The 20,220-nt window shown below is 35.5% G+C and overlaps 1 protein-coding gene across 2 annotated transcripts; it reads left to right on the top strand.

Moving 5' to 3' along the window:
* Positions 1 to 528: 528 nt before the first annotated feature.
* Positions 529 to 15,789, top strand: LOC132122369 (ras-related protein Rab-40B). Of its 2 annotated transcripts, XM_059532563.1 has the most exons (7): positions 529 to 611; positions 954 to 1,141; positions 8,702 to 8,762; positions 9,431 to 9,491; positions 10,293 to 10,370; positions 10,782 to 11,004; positions 14,766 to 15,789. In XM_059532563.1, exons 2-7 carry the CDS (start codon positions 976 to 978, stop codon positions 15,035 to 15,037), a joined length of 861 nt encoding a protein of 286 aa, XP_059388546.1. In that variant the 5' UTR covers positions 529 to 611; positions 954 to 975; the 3' UTR covers positions 15,038 to 15,789. The 2 variants fall into 2 exon arrangements, with proteins under 2 accessions (XP_059388546.1, XP_059388545.1); XM_059532562.1 differs by having other exon boundaries at positions 552 to 1,141.
* The last annotated feature ends 4,431 nt before the right edge of the window (positions 15,790 to 20,220 follow it).

The following is a 20,220-nucleotide window of genomic DNA, read 5'->3' as shown; positions in this document are numbered from 1 at the left end:
AGTGTTAAACTCTGGCTGGACTGGCTTTGTAAAGGTTGAAAGCCCAGCAGATAAAAAAAATACAAGGGACAGTAATGTTGCAAAATAAAACAAACAAAATAACAAACCCTTTTAATGATTTTGATAGCTTTTTTATTCTGAGACTAAAATATAGCTTCAATGTACTTCAGCGATTTTAAAAGGAGAAAATGGAAATTACAATAACCCCTTTAGAAACTACAATAATCATATTACGTCATTTAAACACTACGTCATTCTTCGTGCCCCGGAAAACAACAAACCCGAGCACGCGCTTGAAGCGCGCTGGAGTGCTGACGTAGAAACAGCCGAGCAACCGTCCGCGCGACAAAACCTAAATGGATGAACATACGGGCTCTGATCTGGTATCAGCGCTTATGGTATCAAAACAGCAGATTGGCCACACCCTCTCCAACACAAAATGGGCGTTCTTGGGGTTTGATGGACGGGATTAATGTCCAATGAACGAGCAGATCTGCCCTAGCAACTCCACACAAGAGCCAATCAAGGAAAATCTAAGGAAGAACTCACATTTTTCTGTTTAGGGAGGCTGATTGAAGAGAGAGATCGTGGCTGAGAGCTCAATGGACCAGGTTTGCTCGAAATTTAAAGATGAAATAGCATTAGGAGTGTTTAATAAAGATTAACATTTATTATATAAGTATAAACAACCGATTTAAAGAAGTTACCTGGCTTATATTACTATACTGTAAACATACGAGGGTCTTTATTTATCTACTAATGTGACGCAACAGCATCAGTGGATCCACAACCAGAATCTTTGAACAATAGGACAGCTTTAGTGTTGTACTGGACATGATATTTTAATCAAAGAAAAGACTATTGAATACTACGTAGGGTTGTTTTTAAAATAGCTAACTTATATTGTTCATTCGCACCGGTGATCTGACATATTTAACACAAGTCCATCAAAGGACAGTTACATGATGTACCAGAATGGGTCATCGGGCTGATGTGAAGATGAACCACAGGAGCAGCCCAGCAAAAGCTTATGATTTCCTCCTGAAATTCCTGCTGGTGGGAGACAGTGATGTTGGGAAAGGGGAAATACTGGCCAGTCTACAGGATGGGTCCATTGAGTCACCCTATGGATACAATATGGGTAAGTTTTGATCTCTGTGTACAAGTAAGACTAATGTTAGTTGGTCTTTCTGGATGAATCTGTTATTATGGATTGTAGATTATTTAATCTTTGTGTCATACATTTTATTATCAGCTAGCAAACATCTCCATCTATCTACTTCATTGTGAACAGTTTCAGAATTGTTGTCAGTCTAAACAATGCAAACATAAATCGTTATACACAAAAACAATTATCTGTTCTACGTGTGTTCTACATTTGAAATCTTTTATTTATTATAACAGTAAATATACCACATATATTAAACATCAAGATCACATCGCTCATCCAACCCCAGTTTGTCCCGCTCTTTTTTTACAGCTTCGTAGTAGTTGTAGTTATTAGTTGCTCCCTGTTTTGGAAAAAGTAACTCTTCCCAGGCGACAAAATCAACTGTAGTGAACCCCCCCATCCCCCTTGGGCTTTCACAGCTAAACAACATATTTTTATATGTGTCTTGCCTAAAAGACCAACAACATTCGTTATGCGATACAAACATGTGGCTGGTATCACATAATTACAACATCTTTACTTGTAAGTATTCACAAGGATATCACGTATTAACTGCTCTCGATTTGACAGTACTAGGTCTCTTAATCCTTAATAGTTTACATATTTTTTCCTGTATTCTGTTTTATTATTTTGTTTGAACAGGAAAAGCAACACGCTTTTGATTTTCAGTGCTGTTTTTCATTGTCACAGCATTTGGGCAAATTCCAAGGTCTCTGATGAACATTTGAGTCATTTGAACATTTGAACATTGAGTCTTCAGTAACAGTAACAGCTTAGATTAGACTGAAGTGGTTTAGCAATTAAATTGACAGCCAACCTGTTCATTTAGGGTCAGAGGCTGGCTGAGATCTGGGTGGCTTGCACAGTTGTGTTCTCATTTATTCAAGCAGCTGAGGAAGGAATGCCAGCCACTTTTGGGCAACAGGTTATAGGAACAAAATCATCTTTAGATTAAAAGCCTTTAAATAGTAGTTGTCTTGCTTGGACAGACATAGTATTTTATATTCTTAAACGAATAGTTTACAAAAAAAATGCTAAGATGTACTCTGCCTAAGGCCATCCAAGATGTTGAATAGTTTGCTAATTAGCATTACATCACTTGCTCACCAGTGGATTCTCTACACTGAATGGGTGCTGTCAGAATGAGTCCAAACAGCTGAAAAAAACTTCACAATAGTCCACAACTTCTGTAAATCAGTTAGTCTTGTGATGCAAAAAAATGTTTTTTTAATAAACCAATACATCAAGACATTTCTTACGTCAAACTGTTAAAATACAAGTCTTCTATCCAAAAGATTTTTTATTTTATTTTTTTATTTAAAGTTAAAATGCTTTAATGATGGGTTTGTTTATTACAAACATGCATCTGTTTACTTCAAAATAATTTACTTTGTTGTCTGGAGACGTATGGATTACTTGTGGATTATTGTGATGTTTTTAATCAGCTGTTTGAACTCTCATTCTGACGGCACCCATTCAGTGCAGAGGGTGCAAGTTATGTAATGCTAATTTTCTCCAAATATGTTGTAGTGAAGAAACAGTCTCATCTATACATTGGATGGCTTGAGGATGTGTTTAGCATTGTTTAGCAAATCTTCATTTTTGGGTTAACTATTCATTTAAAGTCACAACCCACTTCAGGAATATGACACATTTCTGAGCAAGAGGGGACTTTAGTGGATTTCAAAAGTGGGTTTTCCAACCAGAATTAATAGCCTGATGTTACAAAAGAATGAAAATTGTTTCAGAGTAAGAGAATATTTTGAAAAAATATTATGATCGCAAACTACTTTTTGGAAAAAAGGTGCATTGATTAATAATTCACAGTAAGATCAGGGATGTGCATTAACAAAGTAAATGGGGTCAGTTTTGTTTTCATGTTAACGTTAAACTAGTTGCTCTTTTCAATGCAACAGTGATGAAAAGTTAATACCCCACTGCAGTCTTGTGAAAGTGACTTCATACTACAGTCATTTACAAACTCTCTAGAAAAAATATTGCCCCCGCAGGGCCAGTAAACAGCTCTGCCAGGATGCTAATACTTAGAAAACAAATTCTAAGACACTGGGTATGCAAACAATTAATAGACCAGTGCTGGAGCCTTTTGCTGTTTAGGTTGTTTACTAGATTCAGAACATTTTCTACATCCTGTTCTGTCATATTTTAAAACTTGTGTATTTATTTTGTATTGCAACCTTGGGAGCAACTCACAGAATTCCTTATAAGTGCATACTGTATGTACACGGTCGATAAACTCCATTATGATTAGACAGGGAGAGCTCTTGCCTAACCACCTTGCCAGCAGAAGTCTCTGTTGGAATTTCTGTTTATAGAGATTATTACTACTGGCCAAAACTCTTACGTAACTGTTCTCTCTGCTGAGCAAAATGCGGCTGAGGAGAATGAGGATGCAGCCAGGCTTTGCTGGTGGTAAAGGAGTGGAATGTTCTAATGTTTATCTAAACACTTGCGTGAACCTCTCAAGCCACTTGTTTGTTTGAATGATGAAAAGGGCTGCTATGTCTGTTGATTTTAAAGGAACAGTGCCAGTTGAATCCTTGCAGCTGTTCCTCACCTAGAGAAAAATCAGTTCTGTGCCACTGAAACATTTATCCGACTGTCTTATAAATAACGTACAGGCTGATGTGTTGCTCAATGTGTTTTAGGTTATGTAACACCTGTGGATATATTAAATGTGTTATATTTACAAATTGAATTTTGAACCAATTAAAACAAGGCTGTGAATGGTATAAGTACAGTTTGTTTAGTGTGTTGTATTGTCCTAATCACATCTCAGAAGATACAACGCATCAGATATTTTTTGTTTATGTTGCATTACCTTATATTGGATGAATACTGACTCCTTGCGGTGTGGATGCAGCATCACGCAAAACCAAATATTTAATTATTAGGAATGTACTATTTATTGCTACCATATCGGTCATTAGCCAGTATTAAAGCTTTTGTAAATTTTTGGTATCAGTCAATATTTTTGTAATGAATCTTTATTTTTGCATGCTAATTTTCCTTTTTTTTTATTTAGATCATCTTTGCTGTCATCTAACACACTCTTAAGTTAATACGTAATCTTGAAAATGTAAAAGGAAATTTTAAAAGGAATATCGAATTTTCATACTGTATATTATCGTGTTATTATGCCTAAATTCACATATAGCATTTAAAGTGACTGATTTTAGTTTAGTATTTTATTTTTAAATGCATAGTCCACCCAAGTTACTAAATGGTTTTGGTTCCCATTGACTTCCATTGTATTGACAAAAAATACAATGGAATCAATGGGAACCAAAAATTTATGATAAGGCCTAAAAAAAAAAAAGTTTGGTTCCGGTTGGTTGTCAGTTGAGGTCATTGGTCGGTAGGGATTTATTTATTTTTTTATTTTTTTATTTTTTTCTCCAGTGGCAGTTTTACACACACACACACACACACACACACACACGCGCGCGCGCGCTGATTTTAAATGTGTGTACCGGTACTTTTACGACAGTGATTCTGTATTCCAGTTTAAAGTCTGTTGTTGCCATAGACACGCAAAACGCACACACACACACACAAAAAGCCTTAGCGGGAGTTTGACAGGCGATCTCATAGTAGATTAACATGGAGGATTTGAACTTGAAAAACGGAGTGTACAGACATCTTTTTGTAGTCAAACAACATTCTTTGTTATGTTCATTTATGTGGTTTATTTGATTTTGATGCTATAAATTAACTAGAAGCAAGAGACGATCAGTTAGTTTTAACTGATGATCTAACTTACAGCGATCTGTTCGACACATTCAAGAGCCACAAAACGGTATTAATTGTTTACATTTCTTTAAAAAATGACCACATTTGAAAGGTGAAATAACCAAATGAGACTTTGTTTCATATTAAAAGTAAGCTGGTAATGTTAATGTCCTGTCTGTCAGCATGTTGTCAGTGCCCTCTCTGTTCCGCGATATATTGTTGACTCCCCCCGTGTTTCTCTTAATGTTACGATTTCCAAACCTTAAGTTATAGCTCACTTTAGGAATTGACAGTTAAAGGGTTTTGATGCAATACTTAATGGTTTTTAACGGATTACTTAAGTGTAAAACAGCATTTAAAGGAAACTGTAATTTAATTAACGATGTGTGAAAGACCGTTCTTCCCCAGTCTCATAAAATAAATTTGGGTCGCACATAAATTGACAGGGTCGGTCGGAAACTGGAACCAAACAATTTTTTTTTTAGTCCCAATCAACATTGTTCAAAATATCTACCTTTGTGTTCAGAAGAAGAAAGAACTGCATACAGGTTATGACAGATAATAGAAATTTTTGGGATGACTGTCCCTTAGTAGAATTTCAACATTAGCCAATTTTGGTACTAATATGACTTTTTTTTTTTTTTTACCCCATGTGGGTCTACGTGGTTAAAAAAAAGAGTACCACTGACAGCATCTGAGCATGTGTTATAAATAATATATCTGCTATAGGTGTATGATATCTAAATATACAAAAACTTTTTCTTTCTTTCTTACTTATTTTAATCTATTTAATTATTTCTATCAGGGAGAAATTACTTAGTTCACCTTTAACTATGGTGTCTAGCCTGGCTGAGGTCTATTTGAGTTTAATTATGCTGCTTTAAATTCTGGCTGATCTGTTTGATGTTTTTTGAGGTCAACCACAACGTCTCCACAGGCCACAAAGCAGCTTGCAGTATTTTCGTTTTTTTATAATTTCATGACTTGAAGTTGCACAGGGATGGATCAGTAAGTGTTAGCATAACTGTTTCTCCCTCAGCTCTAGACTTTGAACACCATTATCCACGGAGGTTTCATCCTCATCCACTTACTCCTGTTGATCCGGCGTATGTGTCATCCCGTCAGAAAAGGTCTATGGCTCTCTGCTGGTTGCAATGAGGGAGGTGAGGAGAGGTGCAGAGCAGGGTAATTGCGCGGGGAGACAGAAAGAGTTAGTGTGAAAAATTCTGTCAGGATGAATCAGAGCTTGCCCACACAAACAGGAAGACTGCATCCTACAGGCAGCCATTTTTATAAAGAAAAAAACAAAGCTAGAAAGCTGGTGTTATACAATATTTGTCTAAAAGTGATGCATCACATTGAATTAAATAATTCACAATAAGCCTTTTATCAAAAGCTTGATAAAAGATTTATTTAGTGATGGAAAATATGATGTAAGCGCTGGTCATGTTTATTTGATAAAATATGTTTTTGTTCTTTAGTTGAAGTCATCTAATTAAGCATTTATTGTTCAACCAAGCCATTTTTTAAAGATTTTTTTTTTTTGCGTTATATTTCAAATAAATGTTGTTCTTTTGATGTTTCTATTAATCAAAGAATTGTGAATAATTATGATATCCATAAAACTAATTTCCAACATTGATTATAATGTTAACGTAATGTTTCTTGATCATCCAAATCAGCATATTTGAATATTTTCTGTGACTCCTGGAAATTCAGTTTGCCTAAATAAATTGCATTTTGAAATATATTAAAATAGAAAACAGTTATTTAAGTTATAATAACATTTTGCAATATTACCTTTCATATTGTAAATTTGATCAAATCAATGCAGTCTTGGTGAGCATAAAAGAAACGTTCAAAAACACACAAAAAATCATGTAAAAGATACTATTTGAAGCATAATTCTATCACAAATAAATGAATTCATTGAAGTTTTCATTTATTATGTTTTATAGATGTAGTCTCTGGGACCCAAACAGAACTAATGCATCATTTTTCATGGAGGGCTTGATACCTGATACTTGATGTTTAATGTAAAGAACATTAAACCTCACCATTAGTGCATACCTTTGGATACGCTGTAATTCACTAAGTGACCTCAGAGTTCACAGGGTGACATGGGATTGTGATTGGTTCATTTGGTTCCATTCTTTAGTGACAGAGATGGTGTTTTCAAATGCTCTTTCTGTCACTTTAATGGAGTCTCCCAGTTGTTCCATGTATGTTTTCACAGTGTTGGGTTTCATTCTCATCGCAGTGGAATGTGTTATGGGCTCTGAAATTCTCTAGGATAAAGAGTGTTCAGAATGCCAGTGTGTATGTGTGTGGAACCCCCCACGGAGGTGACACTAAAGCTTTCCAATCTCAGCTTAGGCATCTTCCTCAAGTGTCATGTTCATACCAGCAGACGTCACTTAACCATAGTTCCTGTCACCCAAAAGCTTGATCAAAAGAGGGACTTTGTAAATAAAATATTGGTTAAGAGTAAAGGAATGCAGTCTTTATTTGAACATAAAATGCAAACTCTCTCTGGAATATTCTTCATTGTTTCTCACCACTTGCTTTTCCCATTTGCAGTTATTAGATTATTAGTGAACATTACTGTTGCTCATATTATGAATTTGAACAAACCCCCTAACGATAAGTATTAAACTCAAATTGTGCAGCTTGTTTAAGAATGGTATTTTTATTTTACCAAACTTTTGTGCTTTGAAATTTGTCTGGAAGACAATAACATAACCATATGTAGGGCCAGAATATCATAAAGAGTTGGAAGTGGGATATTTTTGCTTGGACCACTAAGCAACTGCTTAAAAGCCTCTAGCTACAACACAAGTGACAACATGCTAAAAACCAATTAGAAGACATTAGTAATTGCATAGCAACAATCACAATGTACTAGCATCATGCATTTTGCATTTACTGATGTCATCATCAGTGCTTTCTTCAGAAATTGTCATAATTTGGTCATTATAATTCTTAATTCATTTTTTGCCAGTGCTACTTTGCCTCATTTTGGCAACTGAACATACACTACAATTCCAAAAAAAGATGATGTCCTTGATTTAGTCAGATGTTTATGTTTTTGAACGAAGTGTCTAATGCTTACTATAGCTGTATTTATATAACCAAAAATACAGTAAAAACATTAATACTGTGAAATATTATTACAATTTAAAATACCTGTTTTCTATTTTAATATATTTTAGAAAATCACTTTTTAGAATACCTGTTTTCTATTTTAATATATTTTAGAAAATCATTTTTTAGAATACCTGTTTTCTATTTTAATACATTTTAGAATATCGTTTATTGATGGCAAAGCTGAATTTTCAGCATCATTACTCCAGTCTTCAGTGTCACATGATCCTTCAGAAACCATTCTGATTTGCTTATTTGCTGCTCACATAACACTTCTGAAAACAGTTTGATGTATATGAGTATAAGGATTCCTTGAGTAATTGTAAATTCAAAAGAGCAGCATTTATTGAAATATAAATCTTTATTACTGTCTGAATGGGTCCTTGCTTATTAAATTAACAAAAATCTTACTGACCCAAAACTGTTGACTGTATTTTTCTAAGTTCTGCTTTCTTCTATAGTGGCTTTGTCTAGCCTGATTAGGTTAACCAGTAATGTGAGTTTGGAGACGGGCTATCTGTTTTTCGACCAATGGCAGCCAGGAAGCCTGTTTGCAATTACACTTAGTGACGCTAGTGCCGCAAAAATGAGATATTTCACCTTCAAGTAATTTTGTTATTTCTTCTTCAATTGTAGGAATTGACTACAAGACAACTACCATACTGCTCGATGGACGCAGAGTCAAGCTCCAGCTTTGGTGAGTAGCTTTACATCGCAGTTACTTTTCCTTGTGGAAACTGGAAAAGTATGACTGCAGCACCTGACATGTCCTAGAAATACATGTTGAACTTTAAAGTTTTAACTTGATTTCCTCCTGTTATCTTCTTGAACTCAAACAGAGCATGAAGAGAGATTAAAGATCACCCTCTCCATTCCATCATGCCTGTGTATGCTCAATTAGGTCCCGTCGGTTTCCAAAATATGAAGTGAACATGCCAAACGTCTGGCTATGTTAATTACAGCGCTCCTCAACAAACTCTTCCCTCAATCCCACTAGTCATGGCTAGAACTTGTTTATAAATTCTGCCGCATTTTAAGAGAACTGAGCTTTTTGCAAGAGTCTGGAATCAATTATTGATAATCTGGCCTTGACAGACGAAGCATTTTAGTGCAGCGTGTTTGTGATACTCCAGTCCTACCCGTTGCAACATGACTGGCACATCTTGGTGCTGCGCTCAGCCCTGGATGGTGAATGACTCATTTCACTGCTCCTACTCAAAGTCTGCTGCCCTGGCACCAACCACAGAGAGCTCCTCGTGTCACCAGGCAGAGGGAAAGACAATGGCTACAGACGTTTTGAAGAACAGAAGTAAGAAGAATGTGTCCTTTGTCATGCGGACTCTGTGTTGTGTTGTTTTTTTGCAGGGACACCTCAGGACAAGGCAGATTCTGCACCATATTCCGCTCATATTCCAGAGGAGCACAGGTATAAATTTATAAAAACACAATTATAATTAATATATTTTGCATTATAATATTTATAATTATTTATTTGACTTAATTTAAATAAAAAAAAAAGTTATTTTAAATGATTTTATTCACAAATATAATAAATGTAAAATGATTTATCAGTCGCTACTTGTGAGTTTGTGAATGCCTGTAATAGATGTAATTATTTTAAATTAAATGTAAAAATATTTATTATGATTTTATTTATAATTATAATTATTTATTTAAACATAATTAATTTAAAATAAACTAAAAAAAATTCTTTGTAATTATAATTGATGTTATTTTTTTAATTGTTGTTATATTTTGTTATGACTTTCATCAGACACCATTTGTGTGGTTGTGTGTAGCCTATTGTATATAATGTGCAAAGAAACTTTAGGAAATTAGCTTTTAAATATCTCTAAAAATCCCAGTGTTCCCAGACAGTTGTTAAACACCCCACCCAATAATCAGCAGTTCCTGCTATAAAATGGAGTGGACTGGTATTGTTGATATGACATTTCCTTGTTCTGGCAAACACAGATAACCTAATAACAGAAACTCTTGGAGCAAAGCCACAGTCTTTATTGACATTACATCGTAAACGTCTCTGCCAACAATTTTAGTCACATACTGTTTGAGATGTTAAATAATACCACTTTCAGTACCACACTGACTTTATGAAACCTCAGATGATGATGAGCTTACGGTTTCATTTTTTCTTTCATTTCGAATTGAAAGTGCATTTCAGTTTAATATACTGTATGCTGTCAATAACAAATTTTGTTTCTCACAGGGCGTTATCCTTGTATATGACATCACAAACCGGTGGTCTTTTGATGGCATCGACAGATGGATTAAAGAGATCGATGAGGTAAAATCAGGTCAATCATATCAAAACTACTGTAGCTACATTATTCAGTATGTTAAATGTGCAATGCAGTATGACTATGAGTATAAACAGATGGGTTCTTACTAGTGGCTTTGAAATCACATTAAATGCAACACAAGCTAATCATCTTGAAAAAGTGCTAAAATAGATGTGTATCTCTGTTTCAGGAAATGTGCTTGTTATGCAACTCAGTAACAGCAGTTATGATTCTAATCATTGCAATGATATAGAAGCTCTGTAACTAATTTGTGTAGATAGCAGGGGGTTGATGATGCACAGCATTTTCTTTCAAAATTGCTTTATTATTAAAGCGATTGTCTTGACATAATAATATAAAGCAAATCACTCAACCAGTTGAGTGCTTTTGTAACTATTATTTATTTTCTTACCCAGCATGCACCAGGTGTTCCCAAGATCCTGGTGGGAAACAGGCTTCACCTGGCCTATAAGCGTCAGGTGACAACCGAGCATGCCCAGGCTTTTGCAGAACGACTGGGGGTCACATTCTTCGAGGTCAGCCCTCTCTGTAACTTCAACATTACTGAGTCCTTCACTGAGCTGGCCCGAATCGTGCTCATGAGGCATGGTATGGAGCGACTTTGGAGACCCAATAAAGGTAAAAAGCCTCTTTTGTCAGGCTTCATATATATGATATGGGCATTATCTAATTGGGACTTAAACTTTTGTAGCTGTATAATATTTTAAAAATAAACTTAAAATCACAATAACAATTTTTACATTACAAGTTGTCTCAAAACATACTAATATAAAATATTAAACGCTATGTTCAGTGTAAGATTGGGAACACCAAATTTTGCCCATGTTTGTACATAATTTATAATCTGAATGAAAATATTTTCTACAAATCATTCCCTATCATAATAAGCTATTTCAACTTTTTTCAATTACCGTACTGCCCTCAATGCTGCAAAATCCTCATATGTCTTTTCTACTATTAATAATTTCATGTTCAAATCTTTGTTTGCAATATTTGACAAACACACTAACCCTTCACAACATGTTATTTCTGCCTCTGAGGTGCTTGTGAATAACTTTTCTCGGTACTTTTCAGACAATTTGAAGTCTATCACTGAATCCATTTCCAAAGACACCCCTAATCAGTGTTGGGGGTAATGCATTACAAGTAACGCGAGTTACGTAATCAGATTACTTTTTTCAAGTAACTAGTAAAGTAACGCATTACTTTTTAATTTACAAGAAAATATCTGAGTTACTTTTTCAAAAAAGTAACGCCAGTTACTTTGTATTCCCATTTTTTGACTGACAAGCCTCCTGTTCCCATATTGGGAGAAATCTGAAGTATGGAGGCATTGTGTGCGCTGTGTGAACATGTTACTGTAGTTCTAGACTAAATGTGAATGTGCATTAATTCATCCCACTCACAAAAAAACAAAAAACAAAACAGATTTTGTATTCATCAAAATTAATCAAAACAGTGAAATGCAAACTCAGAATATGACGCAAACCTGCAATAACTAAATATATTAAATAACACAAATGTACCTATTCCCATTTTATTAACAGTGTCTTTGCTGCTGACCTTTAATCATCCAGTTCAACCATACTAATAATTAAAAAATGACTTTAGATAAACTAACAATTGTGCTTCATCCTGTGTTCTACTGTACAGACGTGAATTTACTTTTCCTTCAGCCTGAGGTTTATTTATTACACTTTTTGGTGTGAAAGGGCTTTTACATTTGCTATAAATAGAACTTCTTATATTAAAAACAATAAAGCCCTGCTCATATTTAAAAAGTAACGTGAAAGTAACGCAAAAGTAATGTAACACATTACTTTCCATAAAAAGTAACTAAGTAACGTATTTAGTTACTTTTTTAGGGAGTAACGCAATATTGTAAGGCATTACTTTTAAAAGTAACTTTCCCCAACACTGCCCCTAATACAACTGACTCAAATGTTCACTTGTTGTCTGCTGACTCGGGTCACACAACATACTCTCTTTCTTCTTTTACTCTCACTACTTCTGCTGCCATAAGTGATCTAATTGTGAAGTCAAATTATGCATCTTGCCAGATTGATCCTACGCTGACTGTTTTGCTTAAGAGGTGTGTTCCTGAGGTTGAACCTTTCATAAACACATATGATTAACTGTTTAGTTGTTTAGCATCTGCTATTGTTCCAGCAGAATTAAAAATGGCTGCAGGGACCCCCATACTTAAAACGGTTCTTGACCATCAAGACATGAACAATTATAGGGCAAGTAAAATTGTTAAAAAAGTTGTGGCTTCACAATTGAGATCTTACTTAAATGCTAATCGCCTTTTTGAACCTTTTCAGTCAGGATTTCATTCGTCACATAGCACTGAAACTGCTCTTCTTCGTGTGGTTAATGACATTCTTCTGTCCATGGATTCTGGGTTAATAAACATCTTGATTCTTCCTGATCTAAGCTCTGCTTTTGACACAGTCTGTCACGAAATACTCAACTCTCACCTTTCTGATATCAGTAACACTGGTTCAGCTCTTTCCTGGCTCATTTCCTACATCAGCGATAGAAAATATTATATCACAATACAAGGGTACAAATCTGCCACTGCTTGAGTTTCACAGGGTGTTCCTCAAGGTTCAGTTCTTGGTCCACTGCTGTTTATCATTTATATATATCCAGTTGGTGACATCATACGCATGCATGGACTTCAATTCCATTGCTATGTTGATGACATTCAAATTTAACTAACCACCAGCTCTGATATGTCATCACTGCCTGACTCACTTACTGCATGCATCAGGGATTTAATTTTAATTTAATTTTCTTAAATTAAATATCAAAACTGAAATAGTCCTTTGAAATTGACAGGGTTCTTGTTAAACCTGCTTCATCTGTCTGTAGTCTTTTGCCTCTAATATTTCTTCTGTTAAAACTTATTTTTTGCATCTTTGTAATACTGCACGTCTTCAATCTTATTTAGCTAATGCTTAAATCTTAATTCATGCATTGATCACATAACGTCTGGATTATTGCAGTGCTCTATTTCTTGGTCTGCTTAAAAAACTTATTGCAAGGTTACAGTATGTTCAAAACTCAGTTTTGGTCTTGCTCCTCCGTATCTGTCTGTCTTACTTTACTCCTACTCTCCTGCCTAGTCCCTCAGATCATCTGAGCTTGGTCTTTTATCCATTCCTCGTTTTCGGCTGTCCACTTGTAGGTGGTAGGTCATTTAGTGTTAATGCTCCTAATTTATGGAGTTTGCTACCCCTTACACTTTGTAATGTATCATGTTTGTCTACATTCAAGACTCAGATAAAAACATATCTTTTTAATATGTATTTTGGACAATGTAGTTTTATGTGGCCTTATGTGTTTGTATTGTGTGCAAATGTTTTGTTTAGTACAATGTATGTAAAGTGACCTTGAGATATGGAAAGGCTCTATATAAAGCAAACTTCTTCTAATGCCAAACAGTATCATTGTGTAAAAATATATTTTATTTTATATAAATATTTAATCTTTTTATTTCAATAATTATTATAGTAAAATATAACTTACATTCACGGTTGAATAAACATGAATCATATAAAACAATTACAGAGAGAAAAGACAGCTAAACCGCTACAATTGTCAATAGTTCACAACAATGCCATCGTTGTCTAATTTCACTACACTTACATCAACGTCTCCCTATGACTCATTATGTAGCTGAGGTTGGAAATGTTCTCTCCGGGAATTAAACAAGCTTCACCATAAACGTTTCTGAGATGAAATGATGCATTAAGGAATGCCGTCTTAGAATAAAGCAGACCTTTTAGTGGAGCCTTTCTGAAAATCACCACATAAGCAACAGCAATACAAGTTTTTTTTTCCTCAGACCAATCCTGCAATTATGTATAGGCCAAAGGAACGCTTTAGAAACCTGAAGTATGCAAAGCTTTGAGACTTTATACCTCTCACAGCAGAGACACCCAGTGTTCAAATATCAATGTAATGACCAGCCGCCCACACAGCACATTTCAGCTCTTAATAATCATAGCTTTGGTTTATGCTAGAAAAATGCCTGTATGAACAAGGTCAAGCGATATAAAAACATTTACTTAGCTTAGATTAAGGCATTTGAATAAAAGCATCATGTGTTTATTCTGACTGGAGATTATTTAAAGGCCAAGCAATATGATAAAACAGCTTCAGTTTCCATTGAATGACTTCATCCTTTAAAGACAAACCTTGCTGACAAATTCTGAATTATTATATAAACCATATAATGATGGGTAGCTTGCATATCTACATTTTATGAAGGCATAATGTTTAAAAAAAATGTCATGCCTGTGAACTGAGGATGTTTTTATGGTCTCTAATATGTTGCATTTAACCTGAACCTGTTCTTTTCTTTTGTCCAGTGTTGAGTCTGCAGGATCTGTGCTGTCGTTCTATTGTTTCCTGCACTCCAGTGCACCTTGTGGACAAACTTCCCCTTCCTATTGCCTTAAAGAGCCATCTGAAGTCCTTCTCCATGGCCAACGGCCTCAACGCCAGGATGATGCACGGCCGTTCCTACTCGGTCATAGCCAGCAGCGCTAAAAAAAGGAACGGAACCAAAAAATCCAAAATCATCTACCCACCCCTGAGCCCATCCCAGAACTGTGCACGGACGAGCTGCAAGATTTCATAGATCAATGCAGTTGCAGTACTTACAATACACACTCACAATGCAATTTAAACAAGGAGCTAGTGTTCAAAACCACCACAGTCTTACAATAAATAAGAACAAGTTAGAGAACTGTGGCCTTTGAGGTCTTTGATATATTAAATGTTTGACCAAACTTATTCACCGTGTTGGTTTGTTTAAAACACATCCTCCTGGCCATATCCAATTGTGACAGATGTGCAAGAGGTGATCTGTTTCTAAGTGTTGCCAAGCCTTTATAATGCTCTGCATTGTTTAAATATATGTACAAGTTCTTTAGTCTTGTAAATGTATTGATGGTACTGCATTTTCCTGTGGAGGACTCTTTTTGCTACTGAACTTGAACCAAGCCAGCAGGAGAAACAAACAGCTTTCACAACGGACCTTACTGATAAGTAATACCAGCTTAATTTCCTTTTATTCCGACACTTTTCAGGGGCTTAGAGAGTCAAGGTTGAGACACGCAGCTCTTTGTATTGTGTATATAATTTGTTTTGTTTGATACTACATTGTTAGAATTCTTAATTATTGTGATACTCTTGATCTGTGACCAATATTGTTATTGAACAATACGTTTATATGGGAAACACACCAAAGACGTGGACGATTAAAATGTGGCTTCATTTGTCACATTGAAAACAATGCTAATATTTCAAATTTACACTGCAAGCAAATAGGAATTTCTAACATGCTATCATTATCAGGTTTTAAATAAAGATCATTGATCAAATAAGAAAGTCATGTTGGCTTTTATTAACAATATGCCCACTAGAGGACAATGTTTTCTTGTAGATGGTCTTTTCTACCTGGCCTAACTGTGTTCTAGTTGTGGTAGGGAAAGGAGGGATTGGTCAAAACCAAACATTATTCCAAAAAATAAACTAAAGCTAGAATTTAAATAAATAATGTCTGTGACATTACTCTCGATAACCACACAAAATCATTTGACCAGTCCTTCAGCAAAATGGGGCAAGGCTACCAGACTATTCATGGGAATTATTATTATTTTATTTACTTATTGTTTGTTTACTTAAGTGTTTTAATTTCAGTTCTTCCATAAAACGTGGTATTTGACAAATGTCTAAATATTAATCTTAGTGTGGGACTATACTGTGTAATTCCCTTTTCGATATCCTTCCACGTTTCACTTTAAAGTTTACGTTAAAATGTACGTTAAAGTTACGCGTTTAACGCCATCCCATGGTCATTGGTCAAAGCAAAAGATACATCGGATATAACTTTCCTTTGGTGGATGATTTAGAAATCGTGTGTACTGTAGGCTATTTAACGTTTTTCCTCCTACTATTACCTAGGCTATCAAAACGTTTTGATAATGGCGTATGAATAGGCGAATAAAACTGGGCAGAAAAAAACGCTTTTTATATATATATATTCGTTTTTTACTCTTTGGGGTATTATTTTATTGAGACAAAATGTATATCACTGTAACTGTTAAACAAATCAAATCAAAATATAATGCATTTATATTTTTGGATACACACACTGAACTGAAGGTTTGATCCAGATCAAAGCCAATAGACGTGATCTGATTTCAAAAACTTTTTTCAAAAAAGCATAGAACAGAGAGGTTCAAAAGCACATAAATCGTAAACATTAAACAACCTGCAGAGGGCATACTTCACACATTTATGCGCTTAGAACAATCTACTGCAAGAACTGCTTTGGATCCTGTATGCAACCTGCCAATGGCACCTCAGCAATATTCAACTAGCCTATTTCATAAAAATGTAGACGGTCTATCAAGTTCCAATTTTGCCTTCTGTTTTCTTACATTCAGTGATGCCTATTTAAGATATTTTTTGTCCATCTTCACATATATGCAGTGTAATATTTTCCCATTTTTCTTATCCATTTGTCAAAATGTTGTCATATGATATGAGATGAAGTATCGTGGGAGATGGATATGGTATCTATGGTGAAACTGTCTGACCTGCACATGTATTGTTCGTAACATAATTCTGATGAGGACACGCCTTTCTTCAAGGCACATGGTGAATGACCCTGTCACTGTAAGACAAATGGCTGACCCGTGCCGCTAATAAAAGGTTGAGAACAGGCATGTGCACATGCATATGCTCTTATATAGTGACACATTGGATTAGTGGACCTGTCAGACAGGAGTTATGAGGGGCTTTTTTTCTGCATGAACAACCAGAAGTTCCCTCTGGACTGGTCAGTTGGCCTTCAGTTCTGTTCTACCTCTTAGTAAGAAGCATAAATTAGGTCAGCTTTCAGAAAGGTCACAAATGCATTCAATTGTGTATGTGGGGAGTTGTATGTTGAGGTATAAACATGTTGCAAGGACACTATAGAGACCCCTCTCACACACATTAGGGAAGCATTAAGATGTCTTTAATGTCGGGTATGCATCTTTTTTTACTCGCCGACAATTTCTGGAGATTGCTTACAAAAGCTTGACATTTTACGCAAATCTGTGCTCATTCATGTGAGTTACGAGATGTGCTGATACATCTGCTACTCAGAGTCTTGCAGTTTGAAATGTATTTTGACTGGAAATCATATCGGGGATGAACTGCACCCAAAAAGAGAGCAAGATACAAAGCGAAGGGAGATTTCAGGGGGAGGAGTCTTATCTCTTCTCGTGAATGTTTTTAGAAACTGTTGTCTGGGATTCTTTCTAGTGAAAACAACTTGATACTCAAAACAGTTGTGCAGTGAGAAAGGAAGAGTGATCTGACAACAACAACAAAAAAATTGTATAGTGTAGACAAGCATAACTTGTGTTGTTTTTTATGCATCGTTCACCATGAGCATTTCAGGACAGTATGCAAACTTTAACTTTATTTCAGTTTATTTAGATTTTGTATATTTATTTTTATTTGGATCTTTCATCTCTGAAAGTCTTTCTTGGGATTTTTAATATTGAGATTGTTTAAATGAAGATTGCAATTGTTCAGAAAAACCGTCTAATATAAGTATATAATATTTATTTTTCCCTTTTTTAATGTTTAATATTGAGATACACAATTCAGAGGTTTGTATAAGCATAAGTACAAGTATAAGCAATATGGTGCTATAAAAACATTGCTCTTTTTTTAGAGCAAAATTGGCTCAACCAATGGTATGCGTTTGGGGCGGGACTATCTGTTTGTCCAGCCAATGAAAGACTGAGTAATCAGGAAACCTGTTTGAAAACACTAGTGCTGCAGAAATTACTCCACCTTTAAGATTATTCAAACTTTCAAATAGTCATTTAGGTTACCCTCAACAATTTTGTAAATATATAGCAACAAGAAGAATGCTAATTTAACTTTGTGTTCAGTATACCTGCATATCTCTTAACTGCCATGAAAGCTGGAACAGGCCGTTATTTTATTAGCTTTGTTCTCACATGTTTCGTTTCATAGATAATATTTGTACTCCAATGAAATATTCATGATGAGTCTCTATCTCTCGTCCCTTTAATGGTGTTACAGCATAGCTCATGTCAAAAAATATAATTTGCCTCCTTTGATGAATATTAGATCTAGTCTTGTAATGATTATATCGTACAAATTTGCATTGCCCCTCACCGCAGTCTACATTGTCCAAACGGTCAGATAAGGTGTGTTGCACTGAGCCAGTGTTTGGATAGTATATCTGAGAGCATGGTGAGCCAAAAAACAGACAGATAGTCCACAGGTGTGGCTGCGCATATGGAGTCAAAACTCATCCCACCTTGCAGACAGCCATCTGGCCGGCACAGAATGATCTACTTCAAACTTTATGGTCATTACGCTTATCCAGTTGTCTATCCCTCTGTCCTTCCAATCTCTGTGAAAACCACTGTCCTCGTTAAAGTGAGAGTATCAACTCTTTTACAGTTGGCTGTTAATAATTAATTTGCAATTAATTCAGCTGTGCTTTAATGGAGTTGTCAAACCATGTTAAGGGTCTATTTTTGGAAACTAGACCACCAGGTAGTGCGTGTGTACCTACAGAGTGCAGAACAGTCATGCCTATGAAATATTTATGAGGACAAAAGATACATTCATGCTTCTTTTTCCTGTTTGGATGAACCCTGCGGGTTTACTTTTCCCATTGGGGATCTTTGTTTTGTTTTTTTTTACTTTGCAGACCACTTGAAGATGTCGATTTTCCTTTTATCTCCCATGTGAATACAACTCTTTCTTCTCCCGTTTGCAATCTCAGAGCAACAATGCAGTGTGTGCAAATTCATTCAGACAGGAGGATGATCATGAAATATGTGCTTTAGTCTCTAGAGAACCTAAAGGTTGAATATAAATTGAAATAACATGCCTTGAGCATTTAAATGAAGGGACATGTGCTTGTTCTCTCTTTCTCAGACTGAAGAGCACTTGGGTTGTTGACATGTAAACCTTTTCTCTCAAACCTATGAATGCAAGGAAGCAGCTTGAAGAGATGTAAAAATAGTTTCCATGCAAATCTGGAGTGTCTTTCAAAAATGCTGAGAATACAACAGAAGACACATCTGTAATAGAGCTATTTCATAATGATGGGAATCAGATAGGACTGGAGGTTTGTAGTGCTGTTAAAGTCTGAAGAGCTGTGTAATGACTGTCATGACTCTCTCTGGATAGCAACAAGGCTCTATAGCTACATGCGTTCACATCAAGAATGGTAAATTTAAGTCATTCATTGTCCTTTTTTCCTTTATGATTTCCTTTCTTGTCAGGGCCTATAGGTGGCAGCAAGATGATTCCACAGAGGATCAGCTGGTTTTCCTGGTGTGGTTTGATACATTTTTAGGATTTCATTCTTAGAAGGGGCTCAGTTAATGTTGTTCAGAAGAATATTTTTTTGTCTTACTTGTGAGTAAGTAGTTTTTAAGTAGATGGACCTCATTAATGGTGTATCTGGTAAGGTTGAATTTTAAGGTTGATCTGATTTAATTGGAATGAAGAGCATTTGTCTAAGAGTTAGAGAAACAGAAAGGTTTGTGTTGTATAACCCTCCATGGAATAACATTGGAGGGAAGGGAAGGATATAGTTCATAATGTTGAGAACTTACATTTTTTTAAATGGCGGATAAGTGAAAGAATTTCAAGTGAAATAACTTCGGATAGCTATTGCAGATGCCCTTTTCAGCAAACATGAAGTGAGATCACATGATCACAAGAGTGCTGACAGCTGAGTTAATTGTAGATTTGTGAGGTGGCAGAAAT

This window comes from Carassius carassius, chromosome 40 (genome assembly GCF_963082965.1).
Source record: "Carassius carassius chromosome 40, fCarCar2.1, whole genome shotgun sequence".
NCBI lineage: Eukaryota > Metazoa > Chordata > Actinopteri > Cypriniformes > Cyprinidae > Carassius > Carassius carassius.
This window is presented reverse-complemented; position numbering and strand designations above follow the sequence as displayed.

Coding starts and splice junctions, on each gene's coding strand:
- LOC132122369 (XM_059532563.1), top strand. CDS start 976: ATGGGTCATCGGGCTGATGTGAAGATGAACCACAGGAGCAGCCCAGCA. Junction 8,763..9,430: donor AGAGTCAAGCTCCAGCTTTG/GTGAGTAGCTTT, acceptor GTTTTTTTGCAG/GGACACCTCAGGACAAGGCA. Junction 10,371..10,781: donor GGATTAAAGAGATCGATGAG/GTAAAATCAGGT, acceptor TTTCTTACCCAG/CATGCACCAGGTGTTCCCAA.